This window comes from Aspergillus melleus (assembly GCF_016097325.1).
Source record: "Aspergillus melleus strain CBS 546.65 chromosome Unknown contig5, whole genome shotgun sequence".
Classification (NCBI taxonomy): domain Eukaryota; kingdom Fungi; phylum Ascomycota; class Eurotiomycetes; order Eurotiales; family Aspergillaceae; genus Aspergillus; species Aspergillus melleus.
In genome coordinates this window covers 882092-904935 of record NW_025763374.1, presented here as the reverse complement: position 1 = coordinate 904935, position 22844 = coordinate 882092, and the positions used below count along the sequence as shown (strand labels likewise).

At 50.6% G+C, this 22844-nt stretch overlaps 10 protein-coding genes across 12 annotated transcripts; 5 read left to right on the top strand and 5 right to left on the bottom strand.

The window, feature by feature from the left end:
- Window positions 1-347: 347 nt before the first annotated feature.
- Window positions 348-1487, top strand: LDX57_008802 (NAD(P)-dependent alcohol dehydrogenase; the record flags this gene model as incomplete). Its single annotated transcript, XM_046090526.1, has 1 exon — window positions 348-1487. One exon carries the CDS (start codon window positions 348-350, stop codon window positions 1485-1487), a length of 1140 nt encoding a protein of 379 aa, XP_045946501.1.
- A 436-nt stretch (window positions 1488-1923) lies between these two features.
- On the top strand, window positions 1924-2454 carry LDX57_008801 (uncharacterized protein; the record flags this gene model as incomplete). The annotated part of the gene is made up of 1 exon (XM_046090525.1): window positions 1924-2454. One exon carries the CDS (start codon window positions 1924-1926, stop codon window positions 2452-2454), a length of 531 nt encoding a protein of 176 aa, XP_045946500.1.
- A 20-nt stretch (window positions 2455-2474) lies between these two features.
- LDX57_008800 (uncharacterized protein) lies at window positions 2475-2900 on the top strand (the record flags this gene model as incomplete). Its single annotated transcript, XM_046090524.1, has 1 exon — window positions 2475-2900. The coding sequence occupies one exon, from the start codon at window positions 2475-2477 to the stop codon at window positions 2898-2900; it is 426 nt and encodes a 141-aa protein (XP_045946499.1).
- Window positions 2901-3062: 162 nt separating this feature from the next.
- Window positions 3063-4332, bottom strand: LDX57_008799 (uncharacterized protein; the record flags this gene model as incomplete). The annotated part of the gene is made up of 2 exons (XM_046090523.1): window positions 3063-4211; window positions 4264-4332. 2 exons carry the CDS (start codon window positions 4330-4332, stop codon window positions 3063-3065), a joined length of 1218 nt encoding a protein of 405 aa, XP_045946498.1.
- A 1619-nt stretch (window positions 4333-5951) lies between these two features.
- Window positions 5952-6278, top strand: LDX57_008798 (RNA recognition motif domain-containing protein; the record flags this gene model as incomplete). Its single annotated transcript, XM_046090522.1, has 3 exons — window positions 5952-5974; window positions 6026-6098; window positions 6168-6278. The coding sequence occupies 3 exons, from the start codon at window positions 5952-5954 to the stop codon at window positions 6276-6278; spliced, it is 207 nt and encodes a 68-aa protein (XP_045946497.1).
- A 595-nt stretch (window positions 6279-6873) lies between these two features.
- On the bottom strand, window positions 6874-7599 carry LDX57_008797 (uncharacterized protein; the record flags this gene model as incomplete). Its single annotated transcript, XM_046090521.1, has 1 exon — window positions 6874-7599. One exon carries the CDS (start codon window positions 7597-7599, stop codon window positions 6874-6876), a length of 726 nt encoding a protein of 241 aa, XP_045946496.1.
- Window positions 7600-8008: 409 nt separating this feature from the next.
- LDX57_008796 lies at window positions 8009-12702 on the top strand. Of its 3 annotated transcripts, XM_046090518.1 has the most exons (3): window positions 8009-10743; window positions 10799-11297; window positions 11350-12702. In XM_046090518.1, exons 1-3 carry the CDS (start codon window positions 8305-8307, stop codon window positions 11814-11816), a joined length of 3405 nt encoding a protein of 1134 aa, XP_045946493.1. In that variant the 5' UTR covers window positions 8009-8304; the 3' UTR covers window positions 11817-12702. The 3 variants fall into 3 exon arrangements, with proteins under 3 accessions (XP_045946493.1, XP_045946494.1, XP_045946495.1); XM_046090519.1 differs by having other exon boundaries at window positions 10799-12702; XM_046090520.1 differs by having other exon boundaries at window positions 8009-11297.
- A 2889-nt stretch (window positions 12703-15591) lies between these two features.
- LDX57_008795 (uncharacterized protein) lies at window positions 15592-17703 on the bottom strand (the record flags this gene model as incomplete). Its single annotated transcript, XM_046090517.1, has 9 exons — window positions 15592-15633; window positions 15707-15764; window positions 15842-16052; window positions 16108-16266; window positions 16323-16981; window positions 17038-17295; window positions 17356-17408; window positions 17463-17543; window positions 17587-17703. 9 exons carry the CDS (start codon window positions 17701-17703, stop codon window positions 15592-15594), a joined length of 1638 nt encoding a protein of 545 aa, XP_045946492.1.
- A 1794-nt stretch (window positions 17704-19497) lies between these two features.
- LDX57_008794 (uncharacterized protein) lies at window positions 19498-20558 on the bottom strand (the record flags this gene model as incomplete). The annotated part of the gene is made up of 2 exons (XM_046090516.1): window positions 19498-20127; window positions 20214-20558. The coding sequence occupies 2 exons, from the start codon at window positions 20556-20558 to the stop codon at window positions 19498-19500; spliced, it is 975 nt and encodes a 324-aa protein (XP_045946491.1).
- Window positions 20559-21720: 1162 nt separating this feature from the next.
- Window positions 21721-22595, bottom strand: esdC (GTP-binding protein EsdC; the record flags this gene model as incomplete). Its single annotated transcript, XM_046090515.1, has 2 exons — window positions 21721-22338; window positions 22404-22595. 2 exons carry the CDS (start codon window positions 22593-22595, stop codon window positions 21721-21723), a joined length of 810 nt encoding a protein of 269 aa, XP_045946490.1.
- Between the last annotated feature and the right edge of the window lie 249 nt (window positions 22596-22844).

The window sequence follows — 22844 nt, the reverse complement described above, 5'->3', positions numbered from 1 at the left end:
TTGTGAATAATTGTTTGCCTTGTTAATTTTGGAACGCATGTATGATTAATATTGATGTCGCTCATTAAGATCGGGCTTGGGATTGATCGCCGTGGCATTCGGCACTCGTGTAATGGACCTCGGCAATTTAGTCTAGTTCTCCGCAACTTGCTTCCTTTGCTGTAGAGGACTTTAAATACTTCTATCCAGTTACTCTCCTCCCCAGCAACAATCTTGCTCAATTGATTACACCATTGTGCTGGTCCCGAATTGAGCCCAGATCCAGACCACGACACCTACCATCGTCTACAACCTACAACTACCACCCACCTAACAGCTCCATCTTACACTCCTCAACTCATCAGAAAATGTCCTCAGATACCTTCCAAGGCTGGGTCGCCCACGACGCCACGAGTCCCCTAACATTCACCACCTTCACGCCCAAACCGTTCGAACCCACCGACATCGAAATCGACATCACGCACTGCGGCATCTGCGGCACCGACCTCCACACCCTCCGCTCCGGCTGGGCCCCAGCCGACTACCCTTGCGTCTTGGGACACGAGATCATCGGGACCGTACGTCGCGTGGGATCGGCCGTCTCCTCTCCCACACCCTCAACCTCAACCTCATCCTCGCCCTCGCAGTCCGACGACCAAACAATCCAACCCGGCGACCGCGTCGGCATCGGCGCCCAAAGCGCCTCCTGCCTACGCCCCGACTGCGCCGCCTGCGCCGACGGCCAAGAAAACTACTGCACGCGTATGACAGCCACATATAACAGTCGCTACCGTGACGACGCTAACTCGAAATCCTACGGCGGCTACGCGACGCGATGGCGCGGACCCGCGCATTTCGCATTCAAGATCCCTGCCGCGTTATCCTCCGCAGAGGCCGCGCCGCTGCTCTGCGGCGGGGTGACGATGTTTGCGCCGTTGAGGAAATATGGCGCCGGGCCGGGGAAATCCGTGGGGATTGTGGGCATCGGGGGGCTAGGACATATGGGGATATTATTTGCGAAGGCGATGGGTTGTGATTCCGTGGTGGGGATCTCGCGAACGAGTAGCAAGAAAGCAGACGCGGTGACGGGCCTAGGGGCGGATGGCTTCATCGCGACAAGCGAAGAGAAGAACTGGGCAAAGAGGCACAGCCGGACGCTGGATTTGATTATCTGCACGGTCGATGCAGCGGATATGCCCCTGAGTGGCTATCTGCGGTTACTCAAGCTCGATGGCACGTTTGTGCAGGTCGGGGCGCCGGAGCAGCCGTTGCCGGCGTTGACGGCGTGGTCGCTGATGCAGAAGAGCGTGAAGGTGACCGGGTCGAGTATTGGGTCGCCGGAGGATATCAGGGAGATGTTGCGGTTGGCGGCGGAGAAGCGGGTGGTGCCGTGGATTCAGAAACGGGCGATGAGGGAGGTGAATGAGGCGTTGGGGGATATGCATGAGGGGAAGGCGAGGTATCGGTATGTGTTGGAGAATGGGGAGGAGTTGCAGGCGAAGTTGTGATGTCTTAAGAGACTTAGAGTAATTGGTATTCAGGGGAGTTTGTACAGTATGTTGTGGGGAGTATTCCCGGTCAAGTATAAATTAGTTACAACGATCAGCATCCAAAGACTAGAGAAGCAGAACACTAAACCCTCAAGGGAACTAAATACGAACAAAGCGAAGAATTGGATTTACGCATCTCCACTTTGTCTCTTCTTAGCACCAAAAAGCTCGATCTTGACCTGAATAGGAAATGGGTACGAGATATACGAAATCGTCTACTGTTGCTGTGTGGACGATCCACCAAATCATGATGCCTGAAGTGGAAAGGTTTGAGTAGGTAGATTGAAGAAGAATTTGATTAGAACGATGAATCCTCTTGGGTCTTTTGCTCAGTTTCTCAAATCTTTTTCTTTCTGCGAACAAGTACTCTTCATAGTCCATGCCCTTGGGCACAATGGCAGACACCGACACCAGCCATGGAGGCTGGAAAGCCTATGAATACTACCCCTCGATGGCCGCGGCCGTCATCTTCATCCTTCTCTTCATCGTCGTCAATCTCCTACATACATACCACCTGATCCGGACGCGGACGTGGTTCTTCATTCCGCTCGTGCTAGGCGGTTGGTGTAAGTTCTCATGCGACTCGCTCTTGGCCTATATGCTTGGTAATTGTCTGACACGCACAGTCGAATTCCTCGGCTATATAGGACGCGCCATGTCCGCGAAACAATCACCGGACTGGACGCTCGGCCCGTACGTTATGCAAAGCACCCTGCTGCTCATCGCGCCCGCCCTCTTCGCCGCTAGTATTTATATGGAACTGGGTCGGATTATATACCTGGTCAAAGGACAGGCGCTGTCCATCATCCGCGTGAACTGGATGACCAAGATCTTCGTGGCGGGGGATGTGTTGAGTTTCCTGATGCAGGCTTCCGGTAGGTCTTGCGTTCATGATTTTGATACAATCATGGGAGATGAAAGCTGACAGGAACAGGAGCGGGAATCATGGTGAAAGGATCCCAGGACACCGGCAAAGGCGTCATCCTCGGCGGTCTGTTCGTGCAGATCATCTTCTTCGGCTTCTTCCTGATCAGCGCCATTTTCTTCCAGAGGCGGATTGGTCGCCGGCCCACGCCGCAATCGGTCGACGTGTATATCCCCTGGCGGAAACATCTGTTCGCGCTGCATGCGTCTAGCGTGCTGATTCTGATTCGATCCGTCTTCCGTGTGGCTGAGTATGCGGGGGATACGGATGGGGTTCTCATGTCGAGCGAGGCCTTCATCTATATCTTTGATGGACTCCTCATGTTCCTCGTTATGCTCATCTTCGTGGTCGTCCATCCGAGCGAGGTGAACTGCCTCTTGGGCAAGGGGACGTATATGACCGTCAGGGGTGGGTTGGGAGTTAACGCGAAGAACATGCCTGTTTAATGTCCCTGAATGAGTAACGGTCTTGGTGTTGGTTTCTTCCTGCTTGTTTTCCTGTCTAGTCTTGATTTCCCAGACATGCGCCACAATAACATAGACTTTGTACGTAACTGTAAATCTTTGTAAACTCGTATGCCATAACATCACGAACAAGATGAGAGAACTTCAGCCTGTTTGATCTGCGAAAAAGCTCTCCCCGTAGACCGTCTCCATGGGCCAACGAGTCAACGGTTTCCAGCGATCATCCAGAACCTGCCATATCGCCTTGGGCACCCTAACACTCCATTCGCCCACGTACCAAACCCCCCGCATGGTATGCAGGATGGCGCAATAGTGCGCCAGAATGACTAGAGCCAAAGGGTTACGATTGCGGACGAGATCCACGTACTCGGGCCTCAGTTTGATCGCCCACCTGCAGAAAATGGTGGCGGTGATCAGGCCGCTGGAGATGGCGGCGATCATATCAGCCAGGTTTTCAATGGTATGGCGATGGAGGTCCGTGTCATGCGCCGGGTCCTGCTCGCCGTACTGGTTATTGGCCTCATGTAATCGATCCAGAACAGCCTGGGCATCCTCCGGCGGGGTGTGGTCGTAGTCACCCAGCACAAGCACGGACGCCCAGTCGCTGGCGACGATCGACGGGGTGGCTTTCCTCAGAACCTGCTGCACGCCACGGGCCAGCACGAACACCTGTGTTAAGTCATCGACGCAGACCCACGGGTCGTCCACCTCGAGCGGATGGGGAAACGCAAGCGCGTACAAGACGACGACGCCAGCGAACCCAAACATGGCCTTAGCATTAGACTCGGTGATGTCGCTCAACGACTCCCGGAAAAACGCTAGCGCGCGGTTCTGATGCGAAACAGCTGTATCGACATACGCGGAACTGCGATGATCGTCCTTCGTGCGAGCCAGATGCAGCGCGGAGAGAGCGAGGATGCCATGCATGAGGAACGGGTGCGAGAGCGCTTCTTCCGGGACGCAGCACCGCCAGATATGGTCGGTTTGGCCGTTGCGGGCCAGACTCAGATATGTTGAGTTGCACCACTGCATCATTAACTCTAGATCGCTGAGGTTAAGATCGGTGGTGCTCTGAGGATTTCTACCGCCGCCACCAAGTCTCCCCAGCACCCCGAATGAATTCGCGGTGATCAAGTTCGATTCTGGAGGCTGGGACCCTTCGGACGGAGATAAGTTTGACGCAGGGCGAGGCTTTGGGCCCTGGTTTGCCCAAAGAAAAGAGCTTGTAGAGTCATATTCACATTCAGTCAGACGCTTGGTGCAGTTGGAGCAGACTGGTCGAGTTTCATCACACTGCGCGAGTTAATTATGGAGCGAGAAAAGGGAACATTGGCAGGTTGAGTACCTTGACACGCCGTCGCTTGCATTCTAAGCAGCCGTGTCGAGATTTGCGATGGGGTCTTCGGAGCGCCATCAGGGATGAAATGCTGCGCTTCGCATTGCGGTTGCATCATGCGCAAGGTAGACAAATGACGATGAAGCAATAATGGGGATGTCTCGGAAGCCTTAGGCAGCTGCATACAGTCGATTATGTCATCCGCTATCCGTGGAGCTTGTTAACCGGACAGCCCTTATGGTAAAGACCCCCCTAGATAGGTGGTAAGGATCCCCTTAGGTGTCTACCTCGCTAAATCGCTCGAAAAATGCAATAAAAATCGATAAAATCGATTGCCTAATTAAGATTAGTCTGCCTATCTACCGCCTATCTATTTATTTCGCTCATTATCATTTACTTGTTTCGCCCATCACCATCTTCCTGCCTTGCTCACTATAAATCGCTCAAAAATGCAATAAAAAATAATTACATTCTATTTTCTATTCAATATTAGGTTGTTTAGCTATCTGTCTCGCCGAATCGCTCATTAAATCGCTCATTAAATCATTATTTATCTATTTATATGTTTATACAATTCTTATATTTTAATGTTATCATCTTTGATCGAGAGAATATAGTAAAATATACAGCATTTTTAATACATTCTTTGCTTGACCGATTCCTACCGCTTTTTCGAGGTAGTTTAGCTTCTATCGAGTGAATATCGCCTTTTTAAATAAAAAATGGGCTGTCCGGTTAACAAGCTCCTCCTCAGCGACAGTAGCCAAAGCCGCGGGAATGCTCGCCGTGATAGAAGGAATAACCACCCACCCGCCTTGCTTGTTTGGTATACTAAACTTAACACCAAAAACGCAAGTATGGGACTGGGCCCTTACAGCATATATTGCCGTACATCCTTTCTCCGCTAAGAACCGCTCTTACCCTTTATATTGTACAACAAGGACTAGTTTCAGTTCTCCCTATCGGACCATGAAAAACGTGCAAGTATCGGCGACGAATGAAAGTACTGAGTTAGAGAAGCAAAAAGGTCCTGGGACGTCAGCGTCACGGGCATCTTAAGTATTGCATTGTTCCGACTCATATCACAGCAATGCAGTCGTGAATTGAAATGGACTACGGCGGTATGCAATTGTTTCAGTTGTAGCTCCGTCATGACATCACCTGGTGCTCAAAATATCGCATTGGAGTGCTTAATGTTTCCATCTCAATACCAGCGTATCGATTTAGATTGTCTGGAAGGTTAACGGCCTAATAATTATAAACAAGCAGCGAAGCCGTCCGAGTTGATAAAAATCTCCTGGCCAATTTCAGATGGTACCAAGCTAGATGGCACTATTACTTTTCGCCCGCAAGCATCCATGATGACGTCGAGTATATTGGAAAAACCCTCTACCATACAATGCGAATGTCCCCTCGATACTCAATAAAGGTATTCTTTGCCTGTTAAATTATAATTCCCAACCAAGGGAATCCGTCATCTATGACATCGAGGGCAAAGTCATGACGTTAGCAAAGACGCATGCGGTTTACCACATGATTCCTTGTCTGAGAGGCATTAATGGGGCGATAGATTTAAAAGCTCAAGACATTCTTCCCAGCGCTCACTGTTTCTTATAATTTTACATAAAAAATTATACTTATCCACCCACGCCTTTGTAACAGCCATTAATCTCTATTCCAAACGCTTATCACACGCCATGGGAAGCAAAGTCTATGCTGGGTAAGCTCCCTACCACAAGCTGCTCCCCGCTCCGTATTCTGATCAACACAGGAACCTTACTTTCGACACAACCGCTGAGGACCTCGATCATGCCTTCAGTGACTATGGCCACGTTACTAAATCTGTATGTTATTTACCTTCTCTCTACCTGACACGGTAAACTGACACGGTAAACCACGTTAATTACAACAAGGTCATCGAAAAGGACAGAGATACGGATCGAAGTCGGGGGTTTGGCTTTGTCACGATGAGCACCCCGCAAGAAGCGGAAGCTGCCATTAATGGCCTGAATGGCTATGAGTAAGTTGTATCAAATATTATAACTACCACATGATGAAAACTAAGATTAATCCTGTTAGCTGCCATGGGAGGCCGCTTAAGGTTAATATAGCCAGACGCTAGGATGACACTTCAGAGTAGGATCAATATACTCCGTAGTAGGATAGGATTCGACTAGTGTTAGCTCCTTGCGGGATAATAATAATAGTACTCCGTAGTAGCGGATACATTATTTTTCTCGTCCAGGTCTTGAGTAATGTAGAACTGTTAGAAGACCTCTCGTACTTGATAGGTCCACCTGGTTTAGTAGAGAGATCGACGGTTATAACACCCATTATCGACGACTGCGCCGAGATTCTTACCCTCCCAGTCCGAAGCTTCGGGTCTGTAACACTTATCGTCTGATATGAGTTTGGGAGGTGCGCCGCTCGCTTATGGAATATGTTACTTAGTCTTCCGCTTATACTTTCAAGAGGTCAGGTCAGCTGCAACCACTTATAATAGAACAGTAGTAGATATTCATCATGATATTGTACAGTCCAGTAAAAGCAAAAGGTATCTAAACATTGCAAAAGTCCAAATCATCAGAAACAAAAATTGTCATCGATTGCTTTTCACCTTCAACCACCGCCGCCTCCACCACCACCACCTCCATTGCCGCTATTATTGCGACGCCTTTGTTTCTCATACAGAGCAAGCACGGTAAGAATGACCATCAACTCGAATTCGCGCCCGTAGTCCGCCGAGATCTGAAGTTTCCCACACTTGGTGAAGCTCTTGAGGTTGTTACTGGTGAACACAGCGACAATGCGCCCCGTCTGTTCGTTCACCAGCTTGAAATTGCGCGAACTCAGTATCGAGGGTTTACTATCCTCGACCCCGACGTTATGAGTGCGCTTCCAGACAAACGACCGCTTGATCACTTCTTCATAGGGGGATCTCGTCGTCATTTGCCAGCGGTATTTGGTGAGCTGGTAGTTCTGGCACACGAGGTCCTCCCACTGCACGTCGCTGACGTTCTGAGGATCGCCCAGTCCGATTTTCAGATGTCGCGAGAAGTGAAGGAATTTGCACACGGCCACCACGGGGCCGGTCTCGTTGCCAGCGTGGACCGTGAGATCGGGCTTTTTGGGTCGGATCAGCGAGTTTTCCACATGGTATAGTGGTGTTTTGTCGGCTAGGGTGACGTCGTAGTGGTGATGTAGTACAGTATGGTAGATGTTGTATATGCGAGACCCAGAGTCCGCTGTAGGCATAGCATCATAAGATGAGGCAGGGGGACTTGAGGGATGTACAGGAACACCACGCGCGCCCTCTGCGGTGAACGAATCTTTGAATGGATTCATTGTGTCAACATGAGTGATAGTAGAAAGTGACGATCTCACAGTCGTAAGCTACTTGGGAGGAGGATCCAGTCATCTTATATCTTCCATGAAAACAAGGAAGGCGTAATGATAGACCACACTGAAAGTTAATACGAGATAATCACAAGGCTTAGCGTCGATCGCACCACGGATCACAATGCAGAATATACGAGGACATCTCGGGCGCGGCGGTGTTCTTGGCTAGTTTTGCCCAACCCGTCAGTCATGGTGGGCTGGGAGAATCAGCCTTGGGCCAGTTAAGGCCGATCACCGGGTGGCTTGGCTGCCGAATACGATATTCCAAAAGGGGCAGGGTAGACACGTGACTGAGAGTCCATGATACACGTGATATAGATCACATGACATCACCTGACGGCGCACCGTGCCAAGAATCAAGACCGGCGCGCGTTGATCGGCAACGAGAGAAGAAGTCGGCGAGTTTTGACCGTTGATGGTGACGGCTGCTGGCCATTGAAGACCGCCATTCACTCCCTGGTCTGCCTTGCATTAACTCTCTATTAACTTCCTGGGCAATTGTGCGCCTGCCTTCTTCCAAACCTCTCTAGCTCGAGCTTGGGGTGGACCGCTTATCCTGAAGATTCCGATACTCTCACTGCCGTTCTAGAATTATTTTGTTTATCCTCCGCCTCCCTGCACCGCTACCTCGTTGATCGCTCAACACACAGCATGTCCTTCAAGGTCCCCTACGATTCAAGCCCCCCGTCGACCCCCGGGAAAGGCCGCAGCTTTCTCAGCAATGTCTCCATGACTCCCGGAGGTGCTCCGCCGTCCGAAGCCAACTCCTTCACTCCTCAAGGCCCGCCACCATCCACCGTTTACGGAAGCTCCCAGATGAGCTCTCGATCGCAGTTTGACTCCCCCCAGGCCCTGTTCACGAAGTCGGGCAACATAAATCCAAACGATAGCATCTTTGGGTCCTCGATCGCCTCCAACGATTATCCGGTGTCGCGGGGGAGAAAAGAAGCGCCGGCTACCAGATCTTTCGCCGCATCCTCGGTCTTCAGTGTGGGGAGCAGTCGCTTCGGTGAATCGTTCAACTCGAGGGCATCCAATGAGTTTGGTTCGTCACAAATGGACCAAGGCCCTGGCTCTGATGCCGAGGACATGCTTCCCGAGGACGAAAGCGAGGAAGAGAGAATCGACAAGAACAAGGGAATAGGACAAGCACCGAAAGCAAACAACCCCTTCAGCTTCCTGGACTCCCAATTTGACAAGCCCGTGTTTCCGCCGCCGTCGAAACCAGCCGAGCAACGAAAGCCACTATACTCCAATCCAGACAATGCCAAGCGCGCGAAGCTTGACGACAAATGGGCGACACAGTCTCCGCTGCGCAAAACGAAGCTATCGCCTAAGAAGGACTCCGCGATGCCGTCGATTGTGCGCAATTTCGCGTCCCGCGCGCGCGTCACATCAGTTGAGGAGTCCAGCAGTCTCATCATCGAAACGGAAGACGAAATCTGCAACATGTATGACGCTGCGAAACAGGCCGGATTTCGGGAGTCGGAAGTCAACGCCACCTTTTCGGATACGTGCACTCGGCTTGTCGATATATGGAAGACGCACGCAGGATGGAATAACCCACAAGGATTGGGTATCGGTCCGGGCGACCGTGCCTCCAATGCCGCCAAGGCAGGCTTCTTAGGATCGCTGTTGATTCAGTTGCATCACCGTCCTTTGGTTCACGCGAGGACCGGGGGATTCGCCGGCCCTCTGGGCTTCCCGGCTCCGCGCACCCTTGTGCCCGCTGGCTTCCGGTCAGACTTTCTCACACCCATGCCCAAGGTCCTCCTAGACTGGCTCAATCTCAACCACGCCCAGCAAACAACCGATCTGCGCACGCTGAAGGAGGTTGAACCCAACCCTACGTCATCGCCAAATTTCTGGGAGAATATAAACGCCGCCGTTCTACGTGGACATCTCTCACAGGCGGCCGAGGTCTTGCGATCCGCTGATTTCAACTACGCCCGGTCTGCGTTGGAGGATGGCCTGCCGCAGCCCGGCTACAAGGGCGCTCAGCTGCAGAACATTCAGAAGTGCATCAATCGCGCTCTTCAGGTTCTGACCTCGTGCCCGAGTATTCGTGATGACTGGGATGTCCGTGGCGCGGAGTGGGGTCTGTATAGGAAGCGTGTGGTTGCGGCGGTTGCTGATCTGGAGGAATTCGCTGAAGGGAATGAGCAGCCGGAACCTGAACCTCCGGTTCTGGGCAATCGGTTCCAGGCAGCCAATTTCGGGCTGAAGCCGAGCCCCAACACGCAGAACTTCTCGTTCACCCAGTCCTCGCGGATGGCGGAAAGCCGAGTTCCCTGGGCCATCTATCAGGCCCTCAGATCGCTGTACCGCATTCTGCTTGGCGATACTGGGGCTATCATGCGTCACTCGCAGGATTGGATTGAGGCCACTGTCGCTTTGACAGTCTGGTGGGATGGCGAGGACGATGAAGACGCTCCTGTGCAACAAACTGGGATCAGCTCAAACCAGTTCCTGCGTCCTCAGCTGGCGAAGACCCAGACTCCCGTCGGCAATAACCCCCCGGGCACCTACCTTCGCCGCTTGGAATTGGCTTTGAGTAGCGCAACCAACCAGGAGAAGGACAATGCCGGCTTCCGCATCAACTCCCTGAGCAGTCTGGAGGTGGGTCTGGCTTCTGTCTTCGAAGGAGACGTCGGTGGTGTGATCGAGCTGCTCCAGACCTGGTCACTCTGCATCGCGTCTGCTGTGGGCGAGGTCGCGGCCGCCGGCGGCTGGTTGGACACGGCAACGGGCAAGAAGCCGCTATCAGGTCTCAGCGAGAACGACTTGATGGTTCTGTCATATGGACAAGACGACAGTGCATCGTCGCGCAATGTGAACAAGGACGATCTACTGAGTGATTATGCGTCGGGTCTGTTTGAGCGGCCTCGTATTGAGAACGAGTCCGGTTCTCGTACTGGCTGGGAACTCGCGCTGGAGGTCATGAGCCGTTTGGACGATAAGGACAAGATGCAAAAGAAGGTGTCAGAAATGGTCGACACGCTTCCTCTCAACGACGCCGTTGAAATGGACCGGGTGGTGTTGCTGTGCTCCGAGTTGGGCTTGCATCAGGAGGGACGCAGGGTTTCTGAGGTATGTTCGTCGCCAACCTTTACCGAGTCTTCGCTAATAAGAAATACTTCTGCAGCGTTACGGAGATCTTACGGTCGACGAGGGCGAGGAATACGGTCTTGCCTTGATGTGCTACGCTCGTGCCCATAACCGACACAAGGTCAAGTCTGTTGTGGATCTTCTCATTTCATACAGTCTGGTGCAATCGCGCGCATATCCCGCGACCGCTAACCTGGACACGCAACTTGCTACCCTGGTGAAAGAGCCCAAGACCTGCCTTTCTTCTATTGCGTCCATCGACGAAGAGGCTGCCAATATCATCCAGTTCTACTTCAGTGGATACGCGACCCTCCGACGATTCTACGAAACTCGCGACGAAGCCATTGGTCTCACCGAAGGACCGCCGCGATTCAAGCCTCTTGCAAGACGGCGAGCCGCGGCAAAGGCCTTGGTTGCGGTCATCAGCAGTGCTGCGGACAGTATCTACGGCGGACTTTTCGATCCCGAACGTGACTCCGCGATTCAGGTGGATGGGCTGTTGGTGCTTTTGGGCGAAGCCCTTGCCTTTATCGATCGTAAGTTATGCTCTACCCAGCTTTACCATGTGACATGGATTAACCAGAGTAGAACCCACCCCTATGTTTACCGTAGACCAGCAATTCGCCATTCTGTCTGCAATCGAGGATCTTGAAACCGTCACACCACGTGTCTATCGACAGTGCGCAGAATGCTTCCGCGCCACGCTGCTGCAGTACCAGTCGCAGAACTCTGGCGACCAGTCACCAGCGGAGGCTTTCGTTCTGCCTCCTTCGCGCGAACTTCTGAAAAAGTCCGTGACTTCGCTCGCACCCCCAAGCACCTTCTCGTTCCTCGGAACCGACATGGTTGGAACTGCCCGGAATCGGTCGATGTCCGGCTCCGGCGCCAGCTCCGGCGTGTTGATCGCTCGCCCTGGAGATGGAGCTGGTTCCCCCGAGCGAGGTTGGGACTGGCGTGCCTCTTTACCCGAGGACGTGAAAGGAGAGGATGTACTTCTTAAGCTACGGTTGGGATTAGCGCGGGGATTGAGTGCGGGAGCTCTCGGGTCTGTTTGATAGGAAGGCGCAAAAGTCTGCATTAGCATTGTATGTTATGTATGATCGAAAATTCTGTTTTCATCTGTCGTTAAAGCTCTGAGATAGGAGCGCATAAACTTAATTCACATTCAAGGATGTCTGCAGCGGCGGTCATACCGTCATAAGCTTCAGCCCGTAAGCAGGATGGAGCACGACAGAGTAGTTATCGAAGGATTTCGGGCGTCAAGAGCGGCTGCCATTTCGGTTCGAGAGCATTAGAGCGTTGCCTATCCCAAGCGAGTGTAGACGCAGACCCCTCTGTCGGATGAATCGGTCCAGAATTCGTTTCTTTGAATTGAAGTCTTGGCGCAGCAGCGGGCCGTCCACAGTCCCCAGTTCAGGGCGCAATTGCTCCTACTGGAAATATCTGGGAGGTATACAGGTCCACACAATTTGGCTCACAGAACTGAATTGACAGGATGGCAAGATATCGGACTTCAGCCTTGCACTGATCCCAATTACATACTCATAGGATTTGTCGAGCAGATGCGCATCTTCTGTGCGAAAGACTTTCAGAGTCCGTACTCTGTACACGGTGTAGTCCACAGCATGAAACAGGGAACCAAAACGAGCTAAAGCACAATTCATTTCGATTGTCACCATCAAACTTTCCAGTGGCCCCAAGGCCCAGTTCCATCTCCCACGTGGGTCCAGGGCAATGAGGATGTCCGTTGAATCGTTGTCCTCCTACTCCTAGTCCCGCAGGGTAGTCGGCCGTGCTATTTTGAGAAAAGCTCGGTCGGTCCATCCTTGGAAAGTGGGCAGCAGCCAGCAAATCAAGATCCCTCGAGGTCAGCCAGAACAACGGCTCGTACCGTCCTTCACCGTCGACCGCGCACGACTTGTCGGTTGTGGAAAAGGTGCAGACGGAGGGACTGGAAGGATAAATGGTTGCCTGACGGAGGGACGGCGGTGATTGGTGACATCATGGGATGAGTCAGGTGGGATCCAGTGACTGCACTAGACTGGATTGGGATGGCGGGGCACCTGATGCTCCACTCGGTCAGCCTTGTGCTTGTGCCCTGTCGTCCCTCTTTCTCTTTCTCTCGCTTTCAGACTCTTGCTTCTCGGTCGACTCGACTGTGGGCTGCGGGCTTGCGTCTTGCACAGTCGATGATTCGCTCGGAATCATAACCGTCCCATGCATGCTCGGCCCTATGGCTCAAACCAGTATCTCTTTCTGGTATCCCGGACCACCCCAGCTGAAAACTGCCGACCCCTGCAAGCCACCGTCAACGGCGTCAATGACAGAGAAATGAATGAGTCTATGAGATATTCTTAGCTCTTCTCAGGCAGGCTCCCGTGTCACCGTCAGTCATCGCTGAAGTTGATCCAGCTGTTAGACTGCAATTGAGGGCATCCGTCGGTGTCAAATCGATCAATCCTATTCCTGCACTACTCAATCGTAGTGACTCCTTCAGCCCGACTAAACCCCACTGATCGACTAAATATTGGTGTTGGTCGTGTTCGCCCTACGGGATTGGAAGAAAACCAATATGGTATGGTGCTAATCTTGCCCGACAGACTGGGCATTTTCTTTTCTTTATTTAATTTTAATTTTTAATCCAAATTTTCTTTCGTCTTTCTTAGCATGTCTTTTCCTGACCCTGCCCTATCCCTATCCCGTTGATACACCGTACACCGTTCTCTTCCCCGGGCAAAAGCACGACACCACCCGTTGAATTCGATGGATGCCTTGTTTTCTCGGAGTCACACTATTTTCAGGCCGAATCCAAGAGACAGAGACATGTAACTTAACGCTACCACATATCTCTGTCGTTCTTTATCAATTGGAACTGTCTGTGAGTTCAGCATGGTCTGTCGCCTGGGTCGCCTGATAATCGATCTTTATAAATGATTCCATCCGATCTTTCATGTGTTTACTGTTTAGCAGTCCCCACTTCCTCTTCTGCGTTCGTTTAGACTTTCCTTTCTTTAATCGTCTTTTCTTGTTCTCTCCGCTGGACATCGATTGTCCTTACGCAGTTACCCCGCCATATATAATACCACCTTGAACATTCTCACCATGTGCTATAAATTGGTGGAACGATTTTCAGTCTGCGGCTGTCTTTACTTTCAACATGCGGTTGATCCGTGTGAGGCATATGGTCAACGAGGCCATGTGGTGCAGGAGAAGACGGTTCTCGTGGGGTATACCTGCGACAAGCATACTGTTAGACGGGCTGAGTCTGCACCAAAGGGGACGACTTGGCCGGATTCGGGGTATTCCAGCGCTAAGGGATATTGATCGTTGTGTTCGACGATGCGTGAATATCTCCGAATTCATCTTCAATTCGTTTCGATCCGACTTCATTTCGTCTTCATTTCGTCTTCAATCCTAGTCGAGCAAAATCGACATCGAGCGTTTGTCAGTCGACCACCGGTCTTTAATGGTCGTTTACTGTCTGGAAGCGTTTGGCCGGTTCCAACCCCGAAATTGATGTCGACACGATATCTTGGTCAGCTACAGGAGAGCTCATTCAACTTTCTACAACCATCTCTTTCGCCTATATTCATGCCCGGATCTACATGCCTGGCTAGCCAAGCAGGATTGGGATTGTACGCCAGTTCACGAGACACGAGCAACGCATGCGACCAAGGCAGCAACATGCACTGCAATATACCCGGGCATCTTAGTTACAGGTTATAGGTTACAGCTAATGTGGAGGAGTTGTGTGGAGATGCTGTGGGTGAGAGAGCAAGAGAGGAGAGGTGGTAATCATCCGACTTGCATGGAACGGAGTTTGTGTCGAAGTCTGGCTACTTCTTTGCATGTTCTTTTTGTTCATGCATGCGTGACTGCTAGTCGGTCTGCTGCATGTGAGGACTGTCTTTACTGGAAGGTGGACTATTTATATGCATGCACATGTATGTACAGGGTACAAATCAGATGCATACTGATTAATCGGTGTTCTATTCCTTGCTTGCGCATACATAGTATGTACTGTATACATAACATTTGCATGCATACTGAATCAGTCGACATAACAACAGTCTTCATGCATGTATGTACTGTACCTATACATATCGGAATATCTACAGTAGCATAACTGAGCATTTCCTCTTCTAAAAGTCATGCGAAATAGGTTAGTCAGCGTCAGCGCTTACAAGAGTACTAATTCTGTACTTTCGCATTCAGTTGCTGCTGCTGCTGGAGGTATGGTATATATCTAGGAGCCTAGGAAATAAATAAGCTAACGACATATTCGCATGCCTACACCACTCGCATACAGATCAAAAATTATCCCAGATAAATGATAAAGCGGCGTGATTGTACAGGTATAAAAAATGAGGCACGGTAATATACAACGATGTTCCTTCTGCTTTTGCCAGAATGACTTGAGGATACCTTAAGGAGCATATATAACTTCAATGATGTCCATGTGTCAGCTCTGGTAGAAGGACCATTGGAAAAGTTCAATGTTCCGCTCGATATGTTCGCTTCTACCTTACCACACTTTTTACGAGATACGGCAGCGATTGAAAGACTACGCTTGATGGTCTGGATATCCAATCCGACACTGCCATCAAATTGCGTGATAGACCAATCGAGATTACCTAGGCTACTACTCTAATCCACTCCACTAATATATCCTGCCTTCCATGGAATCATCTTGATATTTAGTTACTGTCGAGTTATTAGTTTCGCTAAAGCTAGAGTTCGTTAGCGCAACTCTTGCGCTACCTCATCTTGTTAATGCACCTTGCAAGACATATCATGCGGTACACAAGGTGTGAAAACCAGAACTAAAAATCAAGCCCCGCCTGCAGCAGCTACCATGTTGGCACGTTTGTTCTATAAACAGTTAGTTTTGCGTATATACTCCAGGTCTGCTGGCTCGCGGATTGCATGGGAAAAGAAAACTCACTGCCATGAAGACCGCGGAGAGCAGGCTGGCTCCAGCCCCGAAAGTCACACAAGCGAAACTTTAAGGATGATATTAGTTTATATATATATACCACAAGGAATAAGGGAAATGACGAGCGAGAGAACCCCCGCTTACAGATATCGCCAAGCGTGCACGATTACATCCAGCGCCTGTTCTCGAACAGGATCTGGGAGTTTTTTGAGCAGCGCACTGCTGGTTCCTGAGACAACTTGAGAAACCTGCTCCCGGGGTAGATGGGGAAGTAACTTGAAAAGACCATTTTGGGCGACATTGACGAAAACGGCACCGGTGATGGAGAGTCCAAGGGTCATTCCGGTGAGTTGAGCTGGGTTATTGTAAGCATGTAAGAGAATCTCCAACAAAAGCCCTGGAGGACGAACCGAGCAGCATCAGAGTAAGACCATCGGCCGCTTCAGAGGGGGCCACGACGGCCTGGATCACAGCAAAGGCTGCCTGAGTGTATGAACCGGCGCCTAGTCCGATCACAATTTCAAGTCCGTAGAGAATGGCCGGTCTTGTGTGGACTTGGATAATAGTAGCTATGCTTTGATTAGCTGTGAATTCTCAGAGACATGAAAGACAGTTATCTCCTCACCTAGCAGAATTGCTGGGACCAGGGCTACTGTGCTGCCGAGTAAATACCATGGCTTATAATAACCAAAGCGAGACATCAAGGCGCCACCGGACTGAATGGCCACAATCAATAGAAAAATAAAGGGAAGCAACCGGACCGCAGATTGGATTGCATCATCGCCCCGAGTGAACTGGAAGTAGATGGGTATGTAGTACACAGTTGGATATGTCACCATTCCTACTGCAGCGCAAGCACAGAATAGTAGGGTCGGTTCCTTCTGCCTGAAAAGATACATGGGCAGTAGCCGACCCTGCAAGGAGGTAGCAATAGTCAAAGCTTGCTGGATGCCAAATAAGACCCAAAGCGTGCCGGACACTATGAACAACGCAATAATCTGGCCACTATTCCACGCATAGAGAGTTCCGCCAAAATTAATCGCCATCACTAGGGTCGCAAATGCAGCAACGTTCAGTATGCTGCCAACCCAATCAAAACTGGCAAGCTTTTGTCGGTAGGATACTCCCGGTGCTGGATCTTTAGACGGAATCACGAAAACATAGGTCGGTATAAGGATGGCGCCGAAGAGTAGATTAATGTAGAATGCCCAGCGCCAAGTATACTTTTCAAAGCCACCCCCAACGACGGGACCCAGGACGGTTCCTAAACCCCAGACTAGGCCTCTGTTGTCCTTTGTCAACAAGTCTGGCGTTTGAATTCACGGAGCGAGCGGACTCACGTCAAGCTCAAGTATTGCGGACGCTCACGGCTGGTCGTATTCGTTGATAGAAGGTCTAGAATGCCAAAGTACATTCCATTTCCACCTGCACCTGCGAACACGCGCCCAACGATCTCAGCGTTGATGGTAGGAGCGGCGCCGCAGAGTGCAGAAGCGGCCATAAAGATAACCGTGGATGTGATATACAGCCATTTCGAGTCGAATAGCGCGTATAGCTTGCCGTAAATAAGAACCATTGCCACTCCACCAATCATAAACCTATCACCCCGGGGTATTTTTAGTACTCATCAAGAAAGCCTTTTCGTATTCAAAACTCACCCAACTGATAACCACGGCAAGTTCTCGACCGCATCGAAATGGTTAACGATAGCCTTTTACGTTTAAGGTCAGAGGTTCCTTCTTGCGGCAATTGAGAAGTAAAAAACCGGTGCAATATCAGCGACGATGGTATTATCCAGAGCATAGATGAAATTGCCTGTCAACGTGCTAGTAACCAAAAGAAACCACTACAGCTGTTAGTATATCTCAATATCAATCTAACGCACTTACTCGAATTCCATGAATTCGTCGCTTCTCTTCATCCGGAAGATTCTCATCTAGGGCTAGGGGCTCTTGTTCTGGAGTTTTTTGCTCGATATGTCTCTGCGATATCGGCGAGTTTGACATAATGACTCAGTCTCGGATGGTCAAGTTGTAATTAGCGAAGTAATGAGGCCGCTGACAGATAGAGGTTCTTAAGAGAGACATAAATAAGAAATCATGCTGAATCTGTCGGCAGACCGGTATACGTCGTAGCATGTGAACCTCTTCTTTCCCTGGATTGAGCAAGTTCTTTGTCTAATGTTTTCAATGCACTAAGGTATATCCTACCGCGGAGTTCTGTACTCCGTAATTGACGTTACATTCAATAACAGTAGTATATACAGGGGTCATTGATGTAAACCAGAAGATCACTGGTTAAAGATGATACGTACTTGTACTCTGTAGGAAAGGCTGAAAGCGGCCCCACTTCCCGATGACTTGAATCTTAATACATTCTAAGCCTCCCCAGTCCCCTCTCACCATCCATATCTGTTTTGACAATAAATCGGACGTGGCAGCCCCAAAAGTGGAGTTAGATCTTTACAGTAGCAGTAGTGAGTACTCTGTAGTTACTCCGTAGGCTCGTACAAATCTCCACTTACCTCAGAAAAAAAGAATCCTTTGAGGCGAGAAGACCAAAACCTATGAGTCAAGCATCTTTGACGTAGCCTTTGGCGCAGGGTGGCTTGCGGCTATTGGCACTATCACGCACGATGTTACTCGGGTGTGTGTGTGTGTGTGTGTGTGTGTGTGTGTGTGTGTTTATTAATGATATTAAATCTGATTAGTTATAGCCTATCATCGTGCTCGCAGCGCACGTAACCCAGTTACCTTCTCGCGGTACCCTGCAGGTCCTACTCCTTAGCCCCCTCCCCCCCTTTGGCACTGCCGTGAGATCCGGACTTGTCTGTGCATATCGGTTTGTCTGATCATCTATCCCGGGGTTCGTTTCCGGTATCGTGCGTCTATCCAGGTTCATGCCAGAATGTAACCTTTTTTTTCCCCCAGACGCGCAGCACTAGAGGGATAGTGTAGTTCTGTTCGGCTTACGGCCTTGGTTTTATGGGGACCGCGTCGAGGCTTGAATAGTTCGTAATAGTATCAGAGAGTTTAGAGTGCTTCTTATAAGAGATGTTTATATTATAATTGAAATGAATCCCTTCTATATAACTAACTACTAACTAGACAGGAAAGCTTAATAATCACCAGTGGCGATCCAGCAACGTATATTAATAGGCGGAGCGGATAGCAATTAGTTCTTCTGCGTAAAAGGGAGAAATAGAAATGTATTGTCGGATCTCTTACGGAGACGTCCTCTGTAATACGAGATAATAGAATATGTGATGATGGGTGGATATGTGAGTCAGAGTCTAGTCCGTATCTTACAAGATGATTCCTAGCCGGGACTCCAGGCAGGAGCCGTAACCCTGTATAGCATGGAGAATTCTCATCCTCGTCGCGAATGACAGGATAGGAAGTACTCCGTATGTACTGTCCATACTCCAGTCGATCGCAGTGATTCCATTAGTAGATACATTTCACTTTCTATAATAAATATACTATTAAATTTAAACCCCGACGATGTCACGGACCCGTTAGCGGTGCGAAATTAGCTAAACAACCATATTGTGTGCCCTCATGCATGAGATGATTTGGCCAGTAAATGCCGTTTCTGCGGCACTGTATAGTAGTCCCTAACGGTATCTTATTCGCGACAATATCTAAATGGTTAAAACAATGAGGGTCCGTTTTTATATTAACAGTCCTAGTCCAAAACATAAATACTCAAACAAACCCACCCTCACAATCACCGCTTCCCCCAAATATTGAATTCATTCAGATTCTGATCCTGATTGCATAATACCATATCCCCTCCTCCTATCTAGTAGAGATAACCTCCTCCAAAAAGTCAAACCCCCTCCTCTGCACCTCCCACGTCCTCCCACCCACTACCATCCCCATCGCAAACGTATGGTCCTCCCCCTCGACATCCACCATCTCGCATCTGACTCCGTGTTCCTGTAATCGGGATAGTAGTTCTCGGCTGAGGAAATTAGGTACCATTCGGTCTGCTGTGCCGTGGATTATACAGGTAGGTGGGTAGGTGGGGTGGATGCGGTGGATGGGGTCGATTTTGCGGATTTTCTCTTCTGAAGCCGATGGGGAGGAAGCGGTCGAGGTAGAGGAAGTGGTGGAGGAGGGAAGACATGTAGAAATGACGGTGCCGTTGGCGATTTGCGTAAGTGCGAATAGATCGCGAGGGGAGTTGAGATTCGGACCTGAATTCTGTCTCTGCCCTTGGGACTGGTTCTGGGACTGTCCTTCTAATGAAATCCCACTGCGAATAGGGACCGGCACTTCGTCATATACCTGGCGAATAAAATCTGGGTCTAATGGTGGTAGGTTCTTCTGGACGTGAGGCAGTGGCTGGCTCCAGAAGGGATGGGTGAAGTGGACGGCGCCGTAGAAATTGAGGATGGCGGCGGGTGGACGGGGGGTGTCATATCCCTTTTTCCTTGGTTAGTATCATATATGGAATAGGTATGGGATGGAGATGAGATTGAGATAGAGGAGGGGAGGGAGGATATACATACCAACGCCAATGCCAAAAACCCACCACTTGACGTCCCCATCGCCATGACCTTCTCCTTGTCGACTTGCCAGACTCTCTTACACTGCTCTTCTCCTGCCCCTTGCCCACCCCCAGCCACATGCCCAGTATCAGATGGTGATGATACCTCAGCAAGAAAGCCATCCAACCCCCCTCCCCTAATTCCATCCGAATAAACCCACTCCAACAAATCCCTACAATCCCGAACCGGCCCCTCCGCGATACTCACCTGCGGACAGAGCCGATGGTTCGGGGCGACCACGATCCATCCGCGCGCGAGACACTCGTCTACTTGCGCGAGGGAGATCAAACTCGAGTGGCCGAGCATGAAGGCGCCGCCGTGGATTGTTATTACTTTTCTCACTTATCAGCATTCTACGCTTGTGGGGTTGAGAGGGTTGGGGTTATTCTTTCATGAGGTTATTTTGGGGGCTCAGGTGTTCAAGATAAGGGTTGGTGTGGATATAGATGTAGGGTAGGGTAGGGTAGGGTCTGATATAGGGTAGGCTATGAAGGGAGGAAACATACAAACAGGATACTTCTCCCGACGAGGGGCATTTTCAGGGAGATAGATATCCGTGGTGATTTTTGTGCCGTGGATTTCTTTGTAGATGGTTGTTAGTGGTTTGGGGGGCATTTTCTCTGTTTCTTTCTTTTTCGGTGCGGATTGGGTTGGATTGAAATGGTTTGGTTTGGCCTGGGTTGAATAAGGTAGTTGGTTGTGAGGTAAAGTGGAGTGGAGGATGAGATGAGCTAGGATGTATATTTATGTTCGGCTCGGGTGTCCGCTTCGGGATATCCGAGATCGATTTGTTGGTAATACTTGGAGATGCCGAGCCAACTATACACGTAGAAATCAACATCACCGACTATTCATTCTAAGTTACTCCAACTGTACTGAGTTAATATTGCAAAAAGTCCATACAATAAATCATCGCTTCATTCCAGAACGAGCGTATTTACAGACCCTTCCATCTTCTCGGTACACTGACGAAAGGCCAGACAGCTGTTCCAGATTCAACATCAATCCGTCATCATCATCATCACTTCATTCCACCTGGCTAGATCCCATCATTGTTTTTCAGTCGACAGGGAAACTAGAGTGGCCATTGTCTTTCCCCCTTTCTTTCTTCCCTCTTCACCTTGCAGAGTGAATCTGCAATTCTGTCCTCCTCTTAACACGGCGTGGCCCTACGAAGCGAGTCCGGCCCCCTTCGTAGCTTCGGGCTACACGGTCCGGTTTGATTCCCTTTTTTTGTGCTTTTGTGTTTTGTATATTGTGCTTGAATCAAGTTCATGCAGATAGGCGGGGATTACCCCGAAATGAGTGACTTAGCGTGAGTGCTATCGGCGCAACTGCTGCCAGTGCCAGTAGGCAGGGATACGGTTCGGACAGGACAGCTTGACGCAGTCCTAATCACCGAGATTATAATGCAATGCAAGAAAGAAGAAGATACGACGAGGCTCAACCCCGCCGTCCTGACAGAAATCTACCGACGAACAACGATGCCCTGACGACGGACAGCGCTGCGAGCTCGACGGTACTCCTCGTCGCTGTCAGACTCGGAACAGCTAGCCTCCGACGACTCGGTGACGTAGCCGCATCGACTACCACCGCAGTCGAGCTTGACGCGGTCGCCCTTGCGGGTGATGCCGTAGCGTTCGCAGCGGCAGATGGGCGTGGGTGGGTCGCTCATGGACGAGAGTGACGAGGGCGAGGTGCTGCCGGACGACCGCGAGGAGCGGGACGACAGGGACGAGCCGACGGAGCTGGGCGGGCTGTTCGAGTACGAGTACTCGTCGGACAGACGGGAGTCGGCGAACCGCTCGGTGAGGTCTTGCATGGTAGGCGCGAAGTCCGACTCGCGGATCTGGCGCGACGCGTACGGCTTGGACGGCTTGGGGTGCTGGATCTTGGATGGGGACAGGGCCCGGCCGGTGGGAACGTCGCCGGACGTGCGTCGGGTCTTGGGAGCTGACGCGGGAGTGGAGGATTTCTTGCTGCTGCCGCCGGGGACGTCGAGGATGTTGAGTTTACGGCCAGTGGTGGGCTCGACGGTGTAGTCGACGGCGGGGTCATGAGAGACGTGGTACCCATCCATGATGTACTGTACAGATATTAGTATTTGAACTGTCTGAACTGTCTGAACAAGGCAAAAAGATAAACACTTACGTAGTACCAGTAGCGACCGCCCAGCTTCAGCATCGACGTCTGGAAGCGAAACTTGCCGATCCACGCACCTGGCTTGGAGTCATCCCGAGAAAGAGGGATCTGGCGGGAGTAGTTATCCCAAGAGCCAAGCAGATGGACGGTCTTGCAGTTGGAGGAGGTCCGAAGAGAGAACTTGAGTTGAACGGCAGACATGTTGCAGAGATTGACCAGGTTATACTAGAAATTAGATTATATGAAGTGAATGAATAGATGGCGTCGAAGAGGATGAGAGCACGATCTTCAGGAAGCAAGGAAGATCTTAAGTCGTGATGAACTTGGATAGCAAGACTACCAGAGCCTTTGATCGATCAAGTTCAGGTTGTTGGTTGTTGGGTGGCTGATGGTCCAACAATAGCAGCACAACGAGGCTCTGCGGTAACAGGATCCAGTCCACGACACCGA

What these genes read in the sequence shown, in the direction of transcription:
- LDX57_008796 (XM_046090518.1), top strand. Translation starts at nt 8,305, where the DNA reads ATGTCCTTCAAGGTCCCCTACGATTCAAGCCCCCCGTCGACCCCCGGG. An exon ending in AGGGACGCAGGGTTTCTGAG is followed by an intron (nt 10,744 to 10,798) that starts GTATGTTCGTCG and finishes ATACTTCTGCAG; the next exon opens with CGTTACGGAGATCTTACGGT. An exon ending in AGCCCTTGCCTTTATCGATC is followed by an intron (nt 11,298 to 11,349) that starts GTAAGTTATGCT and finishes TAACCAGAGTAG; the next exon opens with AACCCACCCCTATGTTTACC.